The sequence below is a fragment of the Scyliorhinus canicula genome, chromosome 1, assembly GCF_902713615.1.
Source record: "Scyliorhinus canicula chromosome 1, sScyCan1.1, whole genome shotgun sequence".
Classification (NCBI taxonomy): Eukaryota; Metazoa; Chordata; class Chondrichthyes; order Carcharhiniformes; family Scyliorhinidae; genus Scyliorhinus; species Scyliorhinus canicula.
This window is the reverse complement of record NC_052146.1, coordinates 27,402,378-27,423,097: the sequence shown is the minus strand read 5'-3', so window position 1 is coordinate 27,423,097 and position 20,720 is coordinate 27,402,378. Positions and strand designations below refer to the sequence as shown.

Below are 20,720 nucleotides of genomic sequence, written 5' to 3'. Positions count from 1 at the left end.
TGAACCTCCTCTGCACCCTCTCTAAAGCATCCACATTCTTCTGGTAATGTGGCAACCAGAACTGCACGCAGTATTCCAAATGTGGCCTAACCACATTATTTGGTTCGTCACTTTGAGTTAGAATCATTAAAACCTCCTCCTTTTTCTCTTCTTCCCTTTCAAAGTACATTTTAAGCATATTCACATGACACACTCGGTGAGTCTTCCTTCTACCTGGTGTTTTTACCACACAATTCATCTCACTTAATTTCCTTTCAATCTGATAAGGTCCACAAAATCTTGCTTTTAATGATTCACCCACACTGGTAACAATACTAAAACTTTATCTCCACTGGCAAAACTACAAACTTTGGATTTCTTGTCCGCTACCCGTTTCATCACATTTTGTGCAACTTTCAAATGTTGTCTAGCCAATTCACCTGCTCTATTTAATCATTCCCTAAAATTTGACACGCAATCCAACAATGTAAGTTCTGATTTCTCACTCACCAATTTTTCCTTAATCAATTTAAGTGGTCCTCTTACCTCATGACCAACAATTAGTTCAAAAGGACTGAATTTGGTTGACTCAGTAGGTGTATCCCTAATAGCAAACAGTAAAAATGGAATTCCTTTATCCCAATCCTCTGGATCATCATGACAATAAGCCCTCAACATTGTCTTTAATGTCTGATGCCACCGTTCTAACGATTCCGGCGATTCTGGATGGTACACAGTTGATTGAAATTGTTTTATTCCGAAGCTATCCATAACCTCTTTGAATAACTTTGAGGTAAAATTCGATCCTTGATCCGATTGTATTTCTGTGAGCCGTCCATGTCTAGAATTTAAGTAACTCCACCACAATCCTTTTAGCTGTAATATTACGTACTTGAATGACCTCTGGAAACCTAGTAGACACATTCATTAACGTCAAAAGATACTGATTCCCACTTTTCGTTTTAGGAAGCGGTCCTACGCAATCAAATAGGACCCTTGTAAAAGGCTCCTCAAATGCTGGAATGGGTATTAAGGATGCTGGTTTTATTACTGTTTGAGGTTTCCCTATCACTTGACTTGTGTGACATGATTGACAAAATCTCTATGTGGTCCAGGCCAATAAAAATGTTTCTGGATTTTAGCTTGAGTTTTTCTTATTCACAAATGACCTCCCACTGGTACCTCATGTGCAACTCGCAACACCTCCTTTCTATACCCTACCGGCAATACTACTTGATGAACTTCTGCCTATTTTTCATCCGCCTGCAAATGTAAAGGTCTCCATTTTCTCATCAAGACATTACTTTTATGATAATGACACTCTGGTACTCAGATTCCTCTTCCGTATATGCTTTCTGATATATCCGTTTTATTTCTACATCTTTCTGTTGTAACTCTGCCAATTTTCCTGAACTAAAAATATCCGCCTCATCCTCCACCTGTTCTTTTCCAACCATCTGATCAAAAATCGTTTCTGATAATTGCACTTCAACTTCATCTTCATTCTCTGATTTCTCCTCTTGTCTTAACCTGTGACTTTGCGACCTTGTTAGTACACCATCTGGAAAAATCCCAGTATATCCGTCCTTCAACACTTCAGTTGTCTGATTTTGCACTGGCTTATCAACCACAGTAGGCATCACTCCCACCTGCGATCCAGCTATATCATTACCAAGATAAACTGTATTCCTGGACAAGATAATTTCTCTATTACTCCTACTACCACTTCACCACTCTTCACTGGACTTTCCAACCTTACCTTATATAATTGAACACTACTCCTTTCAACTTGAATTCCACATATTAGCACCTTTTCTGCCAAACTACATAACTCCTCATCTCTTACCATTAAAGATTGACTAGCTCCCGTATCTCTTAAAATTGTAACTTCTTTACCTGATACACATGAGTAAACTTTACCGACACAAGTAAATTCTTTAAAGAGATCTGGCACCTTCTTATCAATCACCTCCTGACCAGGCTGTACAATCTTTTGCACCTCCTTTGCTTCACTTGGGCTTTCCTTTACTACTTTAACAAACCCCACTGTCTTATCCTGTTTTACCACATCAGCCTTCCCAGTGCTTTTCTTCAACCACCAATACTGTGACTTTACGTGGCTTAGTTTATTACAGTGAAAACATTTGAACCTTTTCATTTCTTTTCCACCCTCCAGGATTTATTTTTTAATCTCAGGTACACTCTCCTTATTATCTACAATCAGATTACATTTGCCTCTACCACTTGAGTATTTCTCATGTCCCCAGTTTCTATCCCTTAAAGACTGAAACTGATGTCGGAAACCAAGCTTTGATTTATGAACTAATTCATAATCATCTGCCATTTCTGCTGCTCTCAGTTTTAACCTTCTGCTCTTCCACATGAGTTCTCACTACATCAGGAATTGAATTTTTAAACTCCTCCAAAAGCATAATTTCTCTGAGAGCTTCATATGTTTGGTCTATTTTCAAAGCCCTTATCCATCGATCAAAATTACTCTGTTTGAGCCTTTCAAACTCCATGGGCGCGATTCTCCGCTCCCCACGCGGGCTGGGAGAATCGCGGGAGGGCCGCTCTTGCACCCCCCACGATTCTCCCACCCCCCCCAAAATGGCGTGTCGCGTTTTGCGACGCGCCGCTCGGAGAATCGCTGCTCGTCATTTTTCCCGGCGACCGGCGATTCTCCGGCCAGCATGGGCCGAGCGGCCTGACGACCCCGACGTGTTCACGCCAGCGGCAACCACACCTGGACGCCGCCGGCGTGAACATCGCGCGACAGGTAAGTGTGGGGCCTGTGGGGGGGCGGAGAGAGGATCGAGCACCACGGGTGTGCACGTTAGGTGACTGGCCCGCGATCGGTGCCCACTGATCGTCAGGCCGGCGTCTCTAAGAGACGCACTCTTTCCCCTCCGCCGCCCCGCAAGGTCAAGCCACCACGTCTTGTGAGGCAGTGGAGCGGAAGACGGCAACCGCGCATGCGCAGGTTGGAGCCGGCCAACCTGCGCATGTGCGACTGACGTCACTTAGGCGCCACCGGCCGCGTCATTCTCAGCGTGCCGCAACGTTGCTCCTAGCCCCCCGTGGGGGGAAGAATAGGGGGCGAGGAGCGGCCTCCGACGCCGGAGTGAAACACTCCGGGTTTCACTCCGGCGTCGGCCGTTGCGGAGAATTTCACCCCATGTATGTTTGACCAAATTCTTTCCTTAAATTTCGAAACCTTTGTCTGTATGCTTCAGGCACTAGTTCATATGCACCTCGATGGATTTTTTCACCCGCTCATACTACCCAGATACCTCCTCCAGTAGCGATGCAAATACTTCACTAGCCCTACCTACCAGCTTTGTTTGAATCAGTAATACCCACATGTCCTGTGGCCATTTTATTTCTTTAGCTACCTTCTCAACTGAAATGAAAAAGGCTTCTACCTCCTTCTCATCAAACCTTGGCAATGCTTGGACATATTTAAATAGATTCCCACCAAGCCTTCGACTTTGATGCTCTTCCGCACTGTCCTCATCACTATCATCCAACTGTATGTTTCCCTTTACGTCTACCAATTTTAACTGACAGTCATGTTTCATGGCCATTTTCTGAAGTTCAGACTCTCTCCCTATATATTTTTCCCTGATCTGTATCTTCCTTTCTCTTTCTTTTTGTCCTGCTAGGGCTATTCTTTCTTTTCTCCTTTCTTCGTTCTCCTTTTCTTTTTCCTCTCTCTCTTTCTTTTTCCTCTCTCTCTTTCTCTCTCTCTTTCTTTTTCCTCTTTCTCGTATTCAAACTGCTTTAATTCTTTCTCATGTTCCATTTTTTAAATTTGTAACTGAATTTTTGCCACTTCCAATGAGTCAGACGGTATCTCAGGCAACTTTAAATGCTTAGCCACCGACATATTTACCTCACCTTTTCACATTTTGTCAGGTAATGTTAACTGCAATGTTTTTGCCAAATCTAACAGTCTGCTTTTAGTCTCTGTCCGTAAGGTACTGCGTGTGACCGTCTCTATCCCCAAAAACTTCAGAGCCTCTGAAAGAGCCATTGTCCACAACACACTCCCTACTTAAACTAGAATACCACACCTGAAAAGCAACCACAATATGCTCACCCCTCACTGTCTTTACGTTCACTAAGCCAATCCAATAGATAGACTTTTATCCTCCTCTAGCCCCCAATTTGTTATGGGCCAGGGTTTAGCGAACCCCAAAGTGTATCATGGAGTTCACCTGACCCACAACTTTTAATAGATTGTGGTATGGGGAGCACACGGCCCACAGGTGTGGTACAGCAGAAATGGAAAAGTATTTTTTAAAAGCAAAACAATGTTTATTCTATGAACTCAAGTTAACCTTTTTAAAACATACAGTGAACATCTTAGCAACCATTAATTCAAATACAACCCCCAAAGAATACAACATTAAGTAATGCTTGCACTGTCCTTTTAACATCCAGAAGACTTACAAAAGAAACACCTTTAACAGAAGCACATGAGGTTAAAGTTGTTACTGAAAACATTTAGAATTCTGAATTCACCAAATGATCAAGAGATAGCCTTTTCATGGCAGAGAGATCAACAGTACAGCTGCTCTGTCTGGCTTCAGCTCCCACACTGAAAACGAAACTAAAACACACCCTGCAACCTGCTCAAAAACTAAAGTAAGAAGCTGACAGACAGCCCACCCACTCTCTGACATCACTGCAGTAGTAAACACACATTTCCTAAAGGTACTCTCACTACAGATATTTATATACACACCCATTTATAAACACCAATTTCTTAAAGGTACTCTCACATGACAGATGGGACTTTGGCTTTGGTTGGTTGGGATCGTTAGGATAGTGAGCTGTGTTCTGGATTATAATTGCCATTGTAATCTTGATTGTCGTATGGTTACTATTCAAATATTGCGCAGGATATTTTAACGGCATGGGAGCGGGTCTGGCAGCATTGCCTCCTTGGTCCCAGCAGCTTAACAATCAGGAACCTGTCATACGCCCATTCCCCTTACATTATAACCCACCCTTTTCTACGGAGGACCCAATAATGTACTGATAGATGTTGATCACAAGATCAACAAGCAGTGAATTGTAGAAGGGAATTTTTTTTCTTTTAAATAAATTTAGAGTACCCAATTAATTTTTTCCAATTAAGGGGCAATTTAGTGTCCCCAATCCACCTAACCTGCACATCTTTGGGTTGTGGGGGCAAAACCCACACAAACACGGTAGAATGTGCAAACTCCACACGGTCAGTGACCCAGAGCCAGGATCGAACCTGGGACCTCAGCGTCGTGAGGCAGCAGGGCTAACCCTCTGCGCCACCGTGCTGCCCTGTAGAAGGGAATTTAGTGTGCGGATTAGTTGCCCGCTTCAGGGCATTCATTAATATCGAGTTGCTTGGCTATATTTTCTCAGGAGAGGCACTTGCTAAAAGCATGAGGCTAAAACCAGGGGCTGGTTTAGCTCACTGAGCTAAATCGCTGGCATACCAAGCAGGCCAGCAGCACGGTTCAATTCCCGTACCAGCCTCCCCGGACAGGCGCCAGAATGTGGCGACTAGGGGCTTTTCACAGTAACTTCATTGAAGCCTACTCGTGACAATAAGCAATTTTCATTTTTCATTTACATGATGGTATACATGGCTATATTTTTCTCTTTTTCTGTACAAACTCTTGGAAGGTCGAATAATGTAAACAAATGCTACCGTTGCATTATCTGGTGACAATGTGCTTTGAAATTGTTTCAGCCAGAGTCAGAAAATGCACTAAGACAACTTGTCCTGAACATTCCCAAGGTTTGCTTTGTGTAAACATGGCCTGCAGAAACCTGTTTTTGTCTTTGAGGATTGATTACTTCATGGTATAAATATATGCTCTTGGCATTGTAAGGTAGAGGATTTTGTAGTGGCCTTCTGACCATTTCAACCCCTCTGCGATTCAAGTCCAAAATAAATGACCTGAAACAAAGCTCAAAGTACCTGACTTTTGTTATTTCCAAGACAGTGACCGACGCCGTCGGGAACTCAGCCCATCGAGGAGCCCAAATCATCGGGGACGGCCTCAGGTGACGTCCTGAGGTCGGCCATACATTGTGTGGCGTACTCACAGAGTACCTCATTTTGGAGGGGTCGAAGCATCGCAAAACGTCGCCGCTCCCGATTTTGGCGCAAACGGGGATTCTCCGGCCATTTGGCAAATGTGATCTCGCCGTCGGAGACTGGAGAATCATGCCCATTGTCTTCTGGCTACATTACTGTTTTTCCAATGCTTTTCTAATTCTGTACAATTCAATGTAATTTTCTCAATGTATGTGTAATTTTTCAGTCAAGATGGTTGATACATATGCCCAATCTTGGTGTTGGTAATGTTACTTTCTGGTATTTCTAAATTATACTGCACCAGCAAATGATTCTTGCGGAGGAAATATGGCCATTATTGCCTCCTGCTGGCTTGGCAAGAGCTGTGTTACAAAATTATATTACAGCAGATTGAGTATATTCTGGGCTTTTTTTATTCGCTCATGGGACTTGGGCGTCGCAGGCTGTGCCAGCATTTATTGCCCATCCCTAATTGCTGCCCTTGAGGGGGCAGTTAAGAGTCAACCACGTGGTAATAGAACATAGAACAGTACAGCACAGAACAGGCCCTTCGGCCCTCAATGTTGTGCCGAGCCATGATCACCCTACTCAAATGTTATGGTCCCAGTACTGGACAGAACGTCCCAGAATGGAACATTGGCTCAAAAGACCATAAATTTGACTTTTGTTTAGAAAATGTGGATGAAATGGGTCACAGGGCAGCCAATTAACTTTTAACAGCAAAAAAATACATTTATTAAACATGAATAGTTTGGCTATAATACCCTTCATTCCTACTTACCTTGAAAAATGTACACAGATTTTAAGGATAACACAGATTACAAAATATATCTTATCATATAATTTTTCCGGTAAATACACAGTCCCTGTACCCTAATAGACTGTAGTAGATGGAGGCAAAGACTCCACAAAAGGTCAGGCTGACAAGATATAACTGTTTATTTTCATAGATACAGCAGTTTAGATACAGCAATCTCTGCTCTCCACAGGATCACATTCCCCAAATTGTTTCCAGATTGGGGTTTATATCCTGTGAGGAGTTCCTCCAAATGGGAGGAGGCTCCACCCCATAGTCAACTGGGTAGCTCACACTCTGAGGTACATGCAGGCTGAGTTTCTCTGAGCTCCTGCTGCTTCTGGCTGTAACCCTGCTTCAGGACCTGGTGTGTTATTCTGTATTCTGGCTGCCTTTTTTGGACTTTGAAGCCTGGATACAGCAAGGAACAACGGAGTTGCGGCCGGTTGGATGAAAGGGAAGAAAAGCCTGTTGCTGCTGCCAGTTGCTTGTAGGCGGGAGAGAGAGAGGAGAGAGCTTGCCAGCCTGCATTTGCCATGCCTGGGACTCGTGCTGGTTACTGGCTGCCTCTCTGCTTACCGGCTGGGAGTGCAGCATGGGGCGGATTTTGGTTGGCCAGCTGCCGACTGTAAGTGGAGGAGACTGGACTCTTTTGCATTTTTGGAGAGCGGAGGGTAAGCTGAATTTTTGTTTTTTAACAAACTTTTTTTTCTCTGAGTTGTTTTTGTTTCAGAGCAGCAGGAGACCCGAAGTCGGAATTGGGGATTTCTGGGAAGGTGTGTAGTACCTATAGATAAGTTGGGCGATTGCTAAACCCGAGACACTACACTTGTAGTGTCCCCCCACCCTTCCAGGACATCCAGGAGATTTGCTAATGTTCTTCGGAAGGGTTTAAACTAAGCAGGGGGTTGGGAACCTGAATAGTAACTCCAGTATACAGGAAGTTGAGAGTCGTGAGGTCATGAGTAAGGTTTCAAGGTTGCAGGAGTATACCGGCAGGCAGGAAGGTGATTTAAAGTGTGTCTACTTCAACGCCAGGAGCATCCGAAATAAGGTGAGTGAACTTGCAGCATGGATTGGTACCTGGGACTTCAATGTTGTGGCCATTTCGGAGACATGGATAGAGCAGGGACAGGAATGGTTGTTGCAGGTTCTGAGGTTTAGATATTTCAGTAAGCTCAGGGAAGGTGGTAAAAGACGGGGAGGGGTGGCATTGTTAGTCAAAACATCCTAGGATTCTCTGGGAAGATAGGGAGGAGATTGCTGAGCCTTTGGCTTTGATCTTTATGTCGTCATTGTCTACAGGAATAGTGCCAGAAGACTGGAGGATAGCAAATGTTGTCCCCTTGTTCAAGAAGGGGAGTAGAGACAACCCCGGTAACCAAAGACCAGTGAGCCTTACTTCTGTTGTGGGCAAAGTCTTGGAAAGGTTTTTAAGAGATAGGATTTATAATCATCAAGAAAGGTATAATTTAATTAGGTTTTGTGAAGGGTAGGTCATGCCTCACAAACCTTATTGAGTTCTTTGAGAAGGTGACCAAACAGGTGGACGAGGGTAAAGCAGTTGATGTGGTGTATATGAATTTCAGTAAAGTGTTTAATAAGCTTCCCCACGGTAGGCTATTGCAGAAAATACGGAGGCATGGGATTATAGATCATAGATCATAGAATTTACAGTGCAGAAGGAGGCCATTCGGCCCATCAAGTCTGCACCGGCTCCTGGAAAGAGCACCCTACCCAAGGTTAACACCTCCACCCTATCCCCGTAACCCAGTAACCACACCCAACACTAAGGGCAATTTTGGACATTAAGGGCAATTTATCATGTCCAATCCACCTAACTTGCACATCTTTGGACTCAGGGTGACTTAGCAGTTTGGATCAGAAATTGGCTAGCTGGAAGAAGACAATGGGTGGTGGTTGATGGGAAATGTTCAGCCTGGAGTTCAGTTACTAGTGGTGTACCACAAGGATGTGTTTTGGGGCCACTGCTGTTTGTCATTTTTATAAATGGCCTGGAGAAGGGCGTAGAAGCATGGGTGAGTAAATTTGCAGATGACACTAAAGTCGGTGGAGTTGTGGACAGTGCGGAAGGATGTTACAGGTTACAGAGGGACATAGATAAGCTGCAGAGCTGGGCTGAGAGGTGACAAATGGAGTTTAATGCAGAAAAGTGTGAGGTGATTCATTTTGGAAGGAGTAACAGGAATACAGAGTACTGGACTAATGGTAAGATTCTTGGTAGTGTGGATGAGCAGAGATCTCGGTGTACATGTACATCGATCCCTGAAAGTTGCCACCCAAGTTGATAGGGTTGTTATGAAGGCGTACGGTGTGTTAGCTTTTATTGGTAGAGGGATTGAGTTTCGGAGCCATGAGGTCATGTTGCAGCTGTACAAAACTCTGGTGCAGCCGCATTTGGAGTATTGCGTGCAGTTCTGGTCGCCGCATTATAGGAAGGATGTGGAAGCATTGGAAAGGGTGCAGAGGAGATTTACCAGGATTTTGCCTGGTATGGAGGGAAGATCTTATGAGGAAAGGCTGAGGGACTTAAGGCTGTTTTCGTTAGTGAGAAGGTTAAGAGGTGACTTAATAGAGGCATACAAGATGATCAGAGGATTAGATAGGGCGGACAGTGAGAGCCTTTTTTCTCGGATGGTGATGGCTAGCATGAGGGGACATAGCTTTAAATTGAGGGGAGATTGATATAGGACAGATGACAGAGGAAGGTTCTTTACTCCGAGAGTAGTAAGGGCGTGGAATGCCCTGCCTGCAACAGTAGTGGACTCACCAACATTAAGGGCATTTAAATGGTCATTGGATAAGGATGTGGATGATATGGGAATAGCGTAGATGGGCTTTGGAGTGGTTTAACAGGTCGGCGCAACATCAAGGGCCGAAGAGCCTGTACTGCGCTGTAATGTTCTATGTTCTATGTTTTGGACTTGATGGTGTCTAGAGACCGGATGCAGGATCTTTGAGAGCAGTATGACGGTGGCCTAATTGACTATTTTTCGAAAACGTGGATGAACTGGGTCACAGGGCAACCAATTAGCTTTTAACAGCAAAAGAATGCATTTATCAAACATGAAAAGTTTGGCTATAATACAATATTCCTTTATTCCCATTTACCTTGAAAAATTAACACAGATTTTAAGGATAGCGCAAGTTACAAAATATATCTTATGCTATAATCTGGGTAAATAAACAGTCCCTGTAACCTAATAGACTGTAGTGGACAGAAGCAAAGACTCCACAAAAGGCCAGGCTGACAGGATACAACTCTGTTCATTCTCACACTAATTATAGCAATCTCTGTTCTCCAGAGGATCACTTCCCCAAAATGTTTCCAGGTTGAGGTTTATATCCTGTGGTCAGTTCCTCCAATTGGGAGGAAGCTCCACCCCATAGCCACCTGGGTAGCTCACACTCTGATGTACAGGTTGAGTTTCTTATACTGATGTTGGTTTTGTTTCATTGTTGGGAGATTGTATGGTTCTTATTGTATTTTTGTTGTGTTTTGTTTTTTGTTGTGTCTGGCGGCGGGGTTCTCCCAGTTACAGTCCTGCTGCTTCTATCCACTCAGGATTCAGGGGTCCCTCCCAGTGCTAGTGAGGGGGAGGGGTGTTTTCTCTCTCTCTCCTCAATTGAGCACTGCCTGTCCTTTTCCAGTGGACTGTGCTGCTTTGCAGGCACCTCTCCACCGATGTGGGGCAGTTGGTGGAGTCTGGGGAGGGTGGGGGAAAGGGTGCTGGCTTAAGTGCTGGCAGCTTGCCTTGTACTGAATTGGTTTTTTTTTGTGGTTGCTCTGTCTTTTGTCTTGTTTTCTTTTGGAAAGGGAGTTCGCTCTCTCTCTTCCACCATTCCCCGTATCAGTGTGGGTTGTTAGCATGGCTGCTTTGCAGGCTGTGACAATGTTGTTCCATGCCTGTTCACTCCGACCCCGCAACTGACCTCCTGGCCAACCCCCGCTACTCCACCCACTGGCAGAAACCCCCCGGCAAGTGGCAAATCTGTCAGCAAACAATGGCGATGTTAGACACTTTCCCTACCCCTCTTCCTCCCTCAGCAGACACGACGGCGGTTTCACAATTTTTAAAAGCGCAAGTGAACTGAGCCAAAGGGAACTCAGCCCATTGATGCGGAACATCGCGGAGGTCCCGGAAAATACAGGTTCGGACCCACTAATGACATGCAAATGGTGTTTACTGTACATGCATTCTGGTCTGCATTGACGTCGCTGTCGAGGTGACGGAGAATTGCGATTTGGCGTCAAATTAGCACCCGCTGAGATTGTGGCATCGCAACCCATTCTATGCCCAATCACATTTTGTGATCTTGGCGTCAGCCAATGGAGAATCCGGCCCCTTGACTACTTTCACACTGTAGACTCCCAAAGCACAATAGAGACACATCTTAAAATGAAACAAAAACCCCCCATGCATGCAAACACCCATTTATTAAACATGAATCGAACTAAGGTTTTCTTGCACCAAATTAAATCCATACCTTATTTCTAACATCCAACAATATAAACATAGAACACTTAAAACTATCTCTGCTTCCTAACAATATCATAAAGTTATTGATGGTGATTTTCAGTTGAATAAAATTAATGATATTAAAGTTATAACAGTGTATCTATTACTTTTCAATATGCTCTTCCAGTGGTGATTCACATTAGGAAAATGATTTGAGTATCTCCCAAAAACAATAAATTAAAATGCTTATGTTAATCGTTTCTCTCCACCCTAACTATGACTTAGCATTACATTCTGCAGTCTCCTTCTTTCCCGATGTACAGGATGTGTTGTCTGTATAGCATGCAAGAAGCAATACTTTTTACTGTATATTCATACATGTGGCAATAATAAATCAAATCAAATCAAATTATGTGTAAAAATTGCCTTTCCATCTCAGTGATTTAACACAAAAATATTAACTTGGACTTCCGGTGACAGGGATGCACTGAGTGGACGCATAAAAGGTGGCTCTCCTCCTAAGAACCCGAAATAGCCTGCAAAAACACGGAAAACGCCTCCCCTCACTCTCTCCAACAGAGACACAAGGAGCAGTGCCAAACAACAGCAGTTCTAGAGGCCATAGAGAGGCAGAAAGCGGCAAATATCAAGCAAACAGAGCGAATGAGGTCGTGGACCCAAGAGGTGAAGAAACACCAGCCACACCAAAATGAGAAGGACCAACAAGCCGCACACGGCGCTCCCCCTCGCCAGATGGTGGATGGAGGAAGTTCCTGACCAGGGAGATAAGGGATTTCAAAGACGATATCAAGGTCGATTTAAAAGCTGTGGCCAGAATGGCGGTCGCGGAGGCCCTGACCATCATGCAGGTGGCACTGGACAAGGCAGAGAGGCAACCGGAAGCCAAGGGGAACGCCATCTAGGAATTGGAAAGAGTCTCAATAGGCCAGAGTGATTGGGTCGCCGCCCCAGAGATGGAGACAATGAAGTTGGTGGCAATATTGGGAAAACAAAAGGGGAAAATAGAGGACCAGCAGAATCGGTCGCCGCACCAAAATCTAAGGATAGTGGGCATGCCTGAGGAAACCGAAGACAGGGACCCCTTGGATTATGTGGCCCACATGCTGGGAAGCCTGGTGGGTAGGGACAGCTTTCCCAACCTGCCAGAGATAGACAAAACCCACACGTTGCTATGGCCGAAACTCAGGGCTGGAGAGCAGTCAAGTGCAATAATCGTAAAGACACACCAATACCAGGACCGGGAAAGAATCCTGCACTGGGCCAGTCACACAAAGACCTGTCACTGGGAAGGACACCAGATTAGGATACATCACGAAATTGGAACAGACCCAGCCAAGCGCTGGTGGGAGTTTGACAGAGTAAAGGCGGCCCTGGACAAAAATAAGCTAATATTTGGAATGCTGCACCGGACTAAACTATGGGTCATGTTCCAAGGCAGGGAGTATGACTTCACGGCAGACGCGGGCAAATGCGTCCAAGAGAATGGGCTGGGAAGAGAGCAACAAAGGCAGGGTGAACGATCACTCGGAGAGTCTAAAGAATTAATGGACAATTTGCATGGGACTGTACCGCCTTGCTCTGAAGCTGGGAGACAAAATACAGGAAATAAGGGGGATGGCACTGGAGCGCAGGAGAGGGGGAATAGGAGGAAGAAGGAGAGATACATAGCGGGCGAGGGTCGGCTTAAATTGACCCCTGAAGGGGTTCACCATAGTAGCGGTAAAGCTAGTGCTAGAAAGTATGAGTGAGTGGGGGACGCGGCACATCTCCCACCAGAGAAAGAGCACCTGGCAACACCACAGACGGGGGGGATAATTAGGGGGGTAAATGGGGAGGGAGAGCAGGAGGGAAACAACAGTAGCAAGCGGAGGAGAGAGGGAGAGGAGCAAAACCATAGGGGGAGCAAAGGGACAGGAGGGCGTAGGGCGGCGATGTTGGGTGGCCCCTGGACAAAGGAAAACTCTCGAGCGCAGAGGCCCGGCCTCAAGGTGAGTACAGTGACTGTGGCCATTTTGGATGGCCCCCCCTAACAAAGGGAAACCACGAGTTCACGGGTGCATCCAAAATGTCAGTATGGTTGACAGCGGGTGCAGGAGGACAAAACCCCCCCATCAGAATAGTCACTTGGAATGTCAGGGACTTAACGGGCCAGTGAAAAGTCTTCACCCATCTGAAAAGTATGAAGGCCAACATAGTCTTCCTCCAAGTGATTCACCTAAGGGAGAAGGACCCACTGCAGGTAGGAAAGGGTTGGATGGGACAGGAATACCACTCTTGCTATGGGACGAGAGCCAGGGCGGATAGTAAGAGCGGAATACTCTGCGATCCTAATCTCCGACCATGCTCCACACTACGGATGTGAGGTTGGAGATGGGCCATGCCCAATGCCCCCCCATGGAGGTTTGGAATAGTCCTCCTTGCCGACAATGCCTTTTGCGAGAAAATATCTTAGACGGTATATCACCAATAACCAGATTGGAGAGGTCTCATCCCCTACGTTCTGGAAGGTGCTAAAGGCTGTCATAAGAGGTGAGATTATCTCTCATAAAGTACATAGAGACAGGCAGGAGAAACCGGTTAGGCAATAGCCGGTCAACTCCATACTGGAGATGGACTGGTGATATTCCGAGGATCCAACCGTAGAGCTTCTGCTCTACACCTCTAACAGACTTGGACTTTGACTTGCTCTCCATTAGGAAGACAGTGCACCAACTCCGCCAGACACGGAGACAAAGCCGCTTGCTGGATCACCAGCTGAGAAAGCAGGTAGCCACGAGGGAAATAGCGCAGATTCGGGACAATGGCAGACTACTAATTGAGCCGGACAAGATCAACAAAGCATCCGAGGCCTTTTACCGGGGGCTGTACACCTCCGAGCCCCCAGAAGTAGACCTGGGCATCAAACAGTTCCTCAATGGACCGGACATGCCAGTCATGGGGAGGATAGAAAATGGCAGTTGGAAGCACCGTTTGAACTTGGAGAAGTCATGGAGAGCATCAACTCCATGAGGCAGGGTAGGCCCTTGACCAGATGTATTCCTGGTAGACTTCTACAAAATATTTGCGCCAACACTAGCCCCGCAACTATGGGAGATGTTCACAGACTGACGAGCAAGGGGAACTCAGCCTCCAATGCTAGCACAAGCTTCAATCTCGTTGATACCCAAGAAAGCCAAAGACCTGACAGAATACCCAATTCGCTGCTCAATGTAAACTCGAAAATACTGGCCAAGATCCTGGCCAGGCGATTGGAGAACTGCATGCCAGAGGTGGACACAGAGGACCAGAAGGCTTTGTTAAGGGGAGGCAGCTAACATCGAACAGCAGGTGGCTATTGAAAGTGATAATACCCCATCCGGGATAGAACAGCAGAGATGATCATCTTGCTGGACGCAGACAAGGCCTTCAATAGAGTCGAGTGCAAGCACCTCATAGAGGTATTGGAGCAGTTAGGGCTCGGAGCAGGGTTCACCATCTGGACGAAACTTCTGTACAGCACACCCACGGCGAGCGTATGCACCAACACCACCTGCTCTAAATGATTCCAGACTGTACAGGGGCACAAGCCCGTGATGCCTGCTGTCCCTGCTTCTATTCACCCTATGAATCGAACCACTGGCAATTGCCCTCAGAATGGCAAAAAGTTGGAAGGGGTCCTGTGAGGGTGCATAGAGCACAAAGTTTCACTCTTTGCAGATCACCTGCTTGTATACGTCTCGGACCCGCAAAGAGGCATGGAAAGGATCATGAAGCTCCTGAAAGAGTTTGAAGTCTTCTCGGGCAACAAACTCAACCGGAGCAAAAGTAATATTTTCTTAGTGAATTGGCAAGGGAGAGGGGCAGAGCTGGAGGGACTTCTTTTAATAGAATCTGCAGTGCTTTATAGTGCAGAAGGAGGCCATTTGGCCTATCGAGTCTGCACCGGGCCTTGGAAAGAGCACCCTTCACCTCCACCCTAGCCCCATAACCCAGTAACCCCAAGTAATCTTTTGAATACTAAGGGGCAATTCAGCATGACCAATCCACCCAACATGAACATCTTGTGGGAGAAAACCGGAGCACCCAGAGGAAACCCACGTAGACACAGGTAGAAAGTGCAAACTCCACACAGATAGACACCCTATGCCAGAATTGAACTCGGGTTCCTGGCGCTGTGAAGTAGCAGTGCTAACCACTGTCTAACCACTTGCCACTGTGCCTTGAGCAAGCCCAAAACAAATTCTGCTATCCGAGGATCCAAATTGTCCACGATTGGTCACGGATCCACAAATGGAACCTGACAAGTCTGGTGAAGGAAGTAAAGAAGGACCTGCAGAGGTGGGACACGCTTCCACCCACCCTGGTGGGGAGAGTGCAGATGATCAAGATGACCATACTACTCAGGTTCCTTCCTGCTCAGATGCATGTCAATCTACATCACCAAGGCCTTTTTTAACACAGTAGACAAAATGATCATGCCGTTTGTGTGGGCCTGGCCCTCCCAACCCTGCAATACTAACTCTGGGCGGCAACAGTGGAACGAGTGAGGGGATGGGTAACGGAGCCGGAATCAGAATGAGTAAGGGCGGAGGAGAACACCTGATAGGAATGTCCCTCTGGGCCCTTGCCACAGCAACACTCCCATCCCCACCAGCCAAGCACTCTACAAGCCCAAAAGCCATGCTCCGGACATGGGACCAGCTGAGGCATCACTCCTACCTGACCGAAATGTCCATCATTGCCATCATTTGCACCAATCACAGGTTCGCGCAGCCACAATGGATGCTACCTTTAAAAGGTGGAGACAGGACTGGGGCGCTGACAATTAGGGGCCTCTGCATTAATGACAGACTAGGGATGTTAGAGGAGCTGATGGACAGGTTGCAATTACCCACAGGGAAAGATCTACAAAATTTACAAATCAAAAACTTTCTCCGTGAAGGAACGACAACAAACCCACAGATGTCGGGACACTCAATGATAGAGGAGCTACTTGATATGGGCGACTTAGGGAGGGAGAACTGCAGGAAGGAGGCGCGTTCCTGCTGGACGAGACAAGGGAAAAATGGGAGGAATAACTAGGGAAAGAAATAGGATGGCGGCTCTGGAGTGAAGCACTGAACAGGGCAATCTCCACCTCTACCTGTGCAAGGCTAAGCCTAATGCAGCTGAAAGTGGTGCACAGAGCATATCTACCGAGAACTCAAATCAGCAGGTTCTTTCCAGAAGTGGGGGACAAATATGAATGGTGCCAGAGTGGCCAGGCCAACCACACCCACATGTTCTGGCCATGCCCCAGACTTGTCGGGTTTTGGATAGCTTTCTTTGAGACAATGTACAAGATTGTGGGGATCAGGGTGGAGCCAAGCCCAAAAGTGGCAGTCTTCGGGGTATCAGACTGGCCAGAACACTCTTTATGGGGTGAGTGGTGGGTAACGCCCTTGCCTTTGCCTCCCTAATCGCCCGCCGAAGAATCCTGCTCGGCTGGCTCTCGGCAGCACCTCCCAAAGCTGCAGACTAGCTTTCTGCTCTGTCGGAATTCCTCCAATTGGAAAAAATCAAATTCACTCTCCTGGGGTCAGAAGGGGGCTTCCACAAGAAGTGGAAGCCGTTCACCAACTTGTTCCAGGACCTGTTTGAAGCCAACAGGAAATAGAGCGGACTGGGGATGGGGGGTGGACATAGACGAGTCACAGATAGCAAAGAAAAGGGAAAGGGTGGGGGGAAAGAGGGCAAGGGGGTGGGGGGGGGGGGATAAAAATCCATAAGAAGACCATGAAACACAAGGGGTACAGCCACAGGAGACAGATCCAAGAGCAAACAGAGGACCAGTAGGAGCAGCAACAAGTGGGGAAGCGCAAGCTAGGGCCAACAATAGGCAGGGCAGCTGAGGCAGACTGGCCAAATGGGGCCCACAGCCACCAAAGGGAGACGAAGCAGGCAAATGTAAATATGTATGGTGAGCCTCGTTTTTTTGTATTTTGTTGGCTTTTTCATTTTCTCTCTTCCCTAGTATAATTATAACTGCACCTTGATTGCCTTTGTAAAATATTACACACGGGTACGACACTTGTAACTCAACGTTCAAACTGAAATATGCAATACATATGTGAAAAACAATAAAACATTTTTTTTAAAATGGTGACTCAATGAATTAATACATTTCATTGATAATTTAAAATGTTTAAAATTAATAACTGATTTCAAAAATATGGAAATCATACGTAATCTGTACTGACCATTTTGTTCAATTTCCATTTTAGGCTCTTCTATTTCACGATCCACATCAGTAACTGAAACAAAGTTAATAGTTATCATAGTCAATTCAAAACTGATAAGAATATTCCCGAACTACAATTTTTGTCAATGTGCTATCCATTCATGATCAAAATATAGTTATTTCATAACTAAACAAGGGAATTCTTAGTATAAATTGCTCAATTAATATTGTCAGTCAATTTCTAAAAATTGATTAACATATTTTAGCAAAATTGTTAAAAATGCTGAAGAATGACATGAGTGACATAATTGCATGGTTATATCATTCACTCGTTGTGGCCCCACTAGAAATGTACACTTTGGGTAAAGTTACTCATGCAGCACACTGGATGTGTTAAATGGAGGCAACAATTTGCATTTGGAGCCACATTTAAAATTAATAATTGATTTCAAAAATATGGAAATCATACGTAATCTGTACTGACCATTTTGTTCAATTTCCACAGGCTAAGTTATTTTCTGATGTTTGTTTGACTAGCTTATTGTTCCAATGACCTGCTTGAATTTCAACTTCATGGAACATATGTTGATTGTTAATATATTGTAGCATAGACCAAAGAAGAAAAGAATAGATGCTGGCGAAACAGATGATATTAGGATTTAAATTAATCATTATTTGCGAATGTACTTTACAATTCCCACGCATTCAATCAGCCACTAGAACTTCCACTGCATTCAACAAGAAACAAGAAAACAGGAAGTGACATAATGACCATGCTCCCGCTTGATATAATTAACTCTGTAAATATATTCCAACAGGGGATGCAAATGAAATACTGCCTTCACAGAAAACATCAAAACCAAACAGTCTTCAGGACAACGCACATCAACATTTTTAACAGCTTCAAAAGGTAAATTATTGAGGTTCTGCAATGGCATGACATGCCTGGCACTGGTGACAACAAATGAAAAGACAACAAAGTGGCTGCTCTATTATTGCAATTGGATAATGTAACTTAGTAAATATGTTTCAACAAGTGGCGCAAATTAAATAAACTATGCCATGTATTCTCTGGAAACAACATATGCACTTATACTGATTGTGTACTACTTTCTTCATTTTACAGATATACTCAAACTCCCAAGAGCAGAAAATGAGTCCTCCAACTAACAAGCCTTATACAGCACGCTGAAACAATCATATGTGAAGCAGGCAACAGACCAAATATAGGCTGATATTGGACAGTCAGTATGTTTTGTTTGTAAAAGGCGAGTCACATCAAGACATAACATACCTCAGCAACTTTCCTATTGTTGTGTAAATGGCAGTGTTGTAGCTGTATGGGAACAGCATAGCTATAGTTGTGGCTGGTTTTGGAGCACATATCTTTATCACGACAACCAGGAAGATAATAAGGCTCGCAGCCTTTATTTTGTCCAGCGTACTCACCCATTTCTTGATGTCATATGACGTGAATTGAATGAAGGCTGGCATTGGTGATTATGTGAACCTCAGGACAGGGAAGGGTCATTCATCTGGCCCTTCTGGCTAAAGATGATTTTAATGTTGCCGCCTTGGAGTTAACAGTCAGCAAGCACATTTTTAGCATACAAGCAAGACTGAGTAGCAGTAAAGATGGAAAAGGGTCCATTATCACTTTTTACAAGTAATGCTCAATTGTTTATACATGATTACTTTGCTGTTAAACTTAACAAGCAAAGGAAAATACAGCCTTTAATGATACTAAGAACAATTTGGATGCATTCCAAACAATACCTTGCAGATGATGACAAGATCCAATGAGATCAAACATCTGGAAATTTAAAACTGAAAAAAATATTTGAGAGAAATTGTAATCATCAAATTGGAAACTTTTAAACTTAATTTTGTCCTTAGGTTTAATCAGGAATTTTATTTGAAGATAAGTATCCTCAGACAAAAAAATAAAATGATACCTGATTGATTGTAAAAAAGGTATGTGCAAGTACAACTCTAAGTATACCTTGCAGATAATAAGAAGAGTCAAAGAGATCCACCCCTGCATCTGAAAGACATTTAAGGATAGTGAAGTCAACAAAATGCTAAACTTCTATAGTTGGTATTCTTCAAATTTTGTCAAGGATATTAGGTTTGATTTTATGACTCTGACATATCAGATCCATGCTCACCCATGGTGTGAATTTATCCATGGTGGCAGTGGGAGACTGGCTTAGCTGTATTTTATGAGGCAAGCCTTCCTCTTTCATCTAAACATGGAACGTGGCAAGGAGTCAGACTGGCAAGTTGCTTGGCTGCAAGTTGCAAAATGGAACAAAGCAGCAGTTCTTGAAGTGGTGCTGTAGTGCCGTAGCACATACACTAAAGGATGATAACCCTGTTCGGTGCCAATGCCACTCACCTGTAAAATTTAAAGTGCAAGTTGAATGAAGGAGGTCAATAAGCAGATAAATGTAAGTCCCCAGATTCACCAAAGTTGGGAAGGAGTGCGGAAAAATGTCAATGACATTCAAAAAAGTGCCAAAGTAAATGTAGACATCTTTGCATTCATATATATTTTCTTCATACGAGGCATGGATTTAAAATAAATGTTAATCTGCTTCACTCTACAGAAATGAACTGACGTGCATGTACTGCTGCCAATTTGGAACACTCCTTTATTCAATAGAAGCTGCAGTGCATATTTGCAATTGACAACAATCATATGCACGTGGCACTTCATAGTTATTCAGCAAAAAAGAGTTGACAAGAAAGCACCACAGAAGCTAATTAAGAAGACGTAGCAAAGGGGGCTAGGTTATCGGGACACAAGGATGCTGCTCGCAATGGTCAGACACTTGCTCACATCTTCATAAATTTGTCCTGCTTATCGGTCAACCATTGGGGAAAAAAATAGGATGATTGATGAGCCAATTGTCCAGAAGTAGTTGTGTACCTTTGAGAATATAGTCTTCAATCTTGTTCGCCATGAATTTACAGAAGACTTTGGCAATGTTGAGCCTGGCCCTCTAGTTCCACTAAAATAAATAATTCTGTATTTTTCATAACATTTTATATACTGATTCTATTTGTGAATACTGACATTGGGAAATACGTTTCCAAAACAGCTGCATGATATTTTTATAAATCTAAGGTCTTACCTATATCGGTCGTAAT

General features: G+C 44.6%; 1 protein-coding gene and 1 long non-coding RNA gene across 6 annotated transcripts in view; one reads left to right on the top strand and one right to left on the bottom strand.

Moving 5' to 3' along the window:
* The window catches only part of LOC119953068 (transcriptional regulator ATRX homolog), a 608,924-nt gene that overhangs the window by 455,053 nt on the left and 133,151 nt on the right, over positions 1–20,720 (bottom strand). For 3 of the 5 annotated variants that reach the window (XM_038776923.1, XM_038777098.1, XM_038777278.1), the window contains one exon: positions 17,587–17,640. In XM_038776923.1, the coding sequence (XP_038632851.1) occupies positions 17,587–17,640 (54 nt within the window). Of the gene's footprint in view, positions 1–17,586; positions 17,655–18,051; positions 18,393–20,720 lie in introns of those variants that run through there. The other 2 variants (XM_038777008.1, XM_038777192.1) reach the window with 2 other exon arrangements.
* LOC119953377 lies at positions 7,224–18,880 on the top strand. Its single transcript, XR_005458013.1, has 3 exons — positions 7,224–7,540; positions 18,386–18,477; positions 18,694–18,880. It is a non-coding gene; the product is annotated as an uncharacterized LOC119953377 (long non-coding RNA).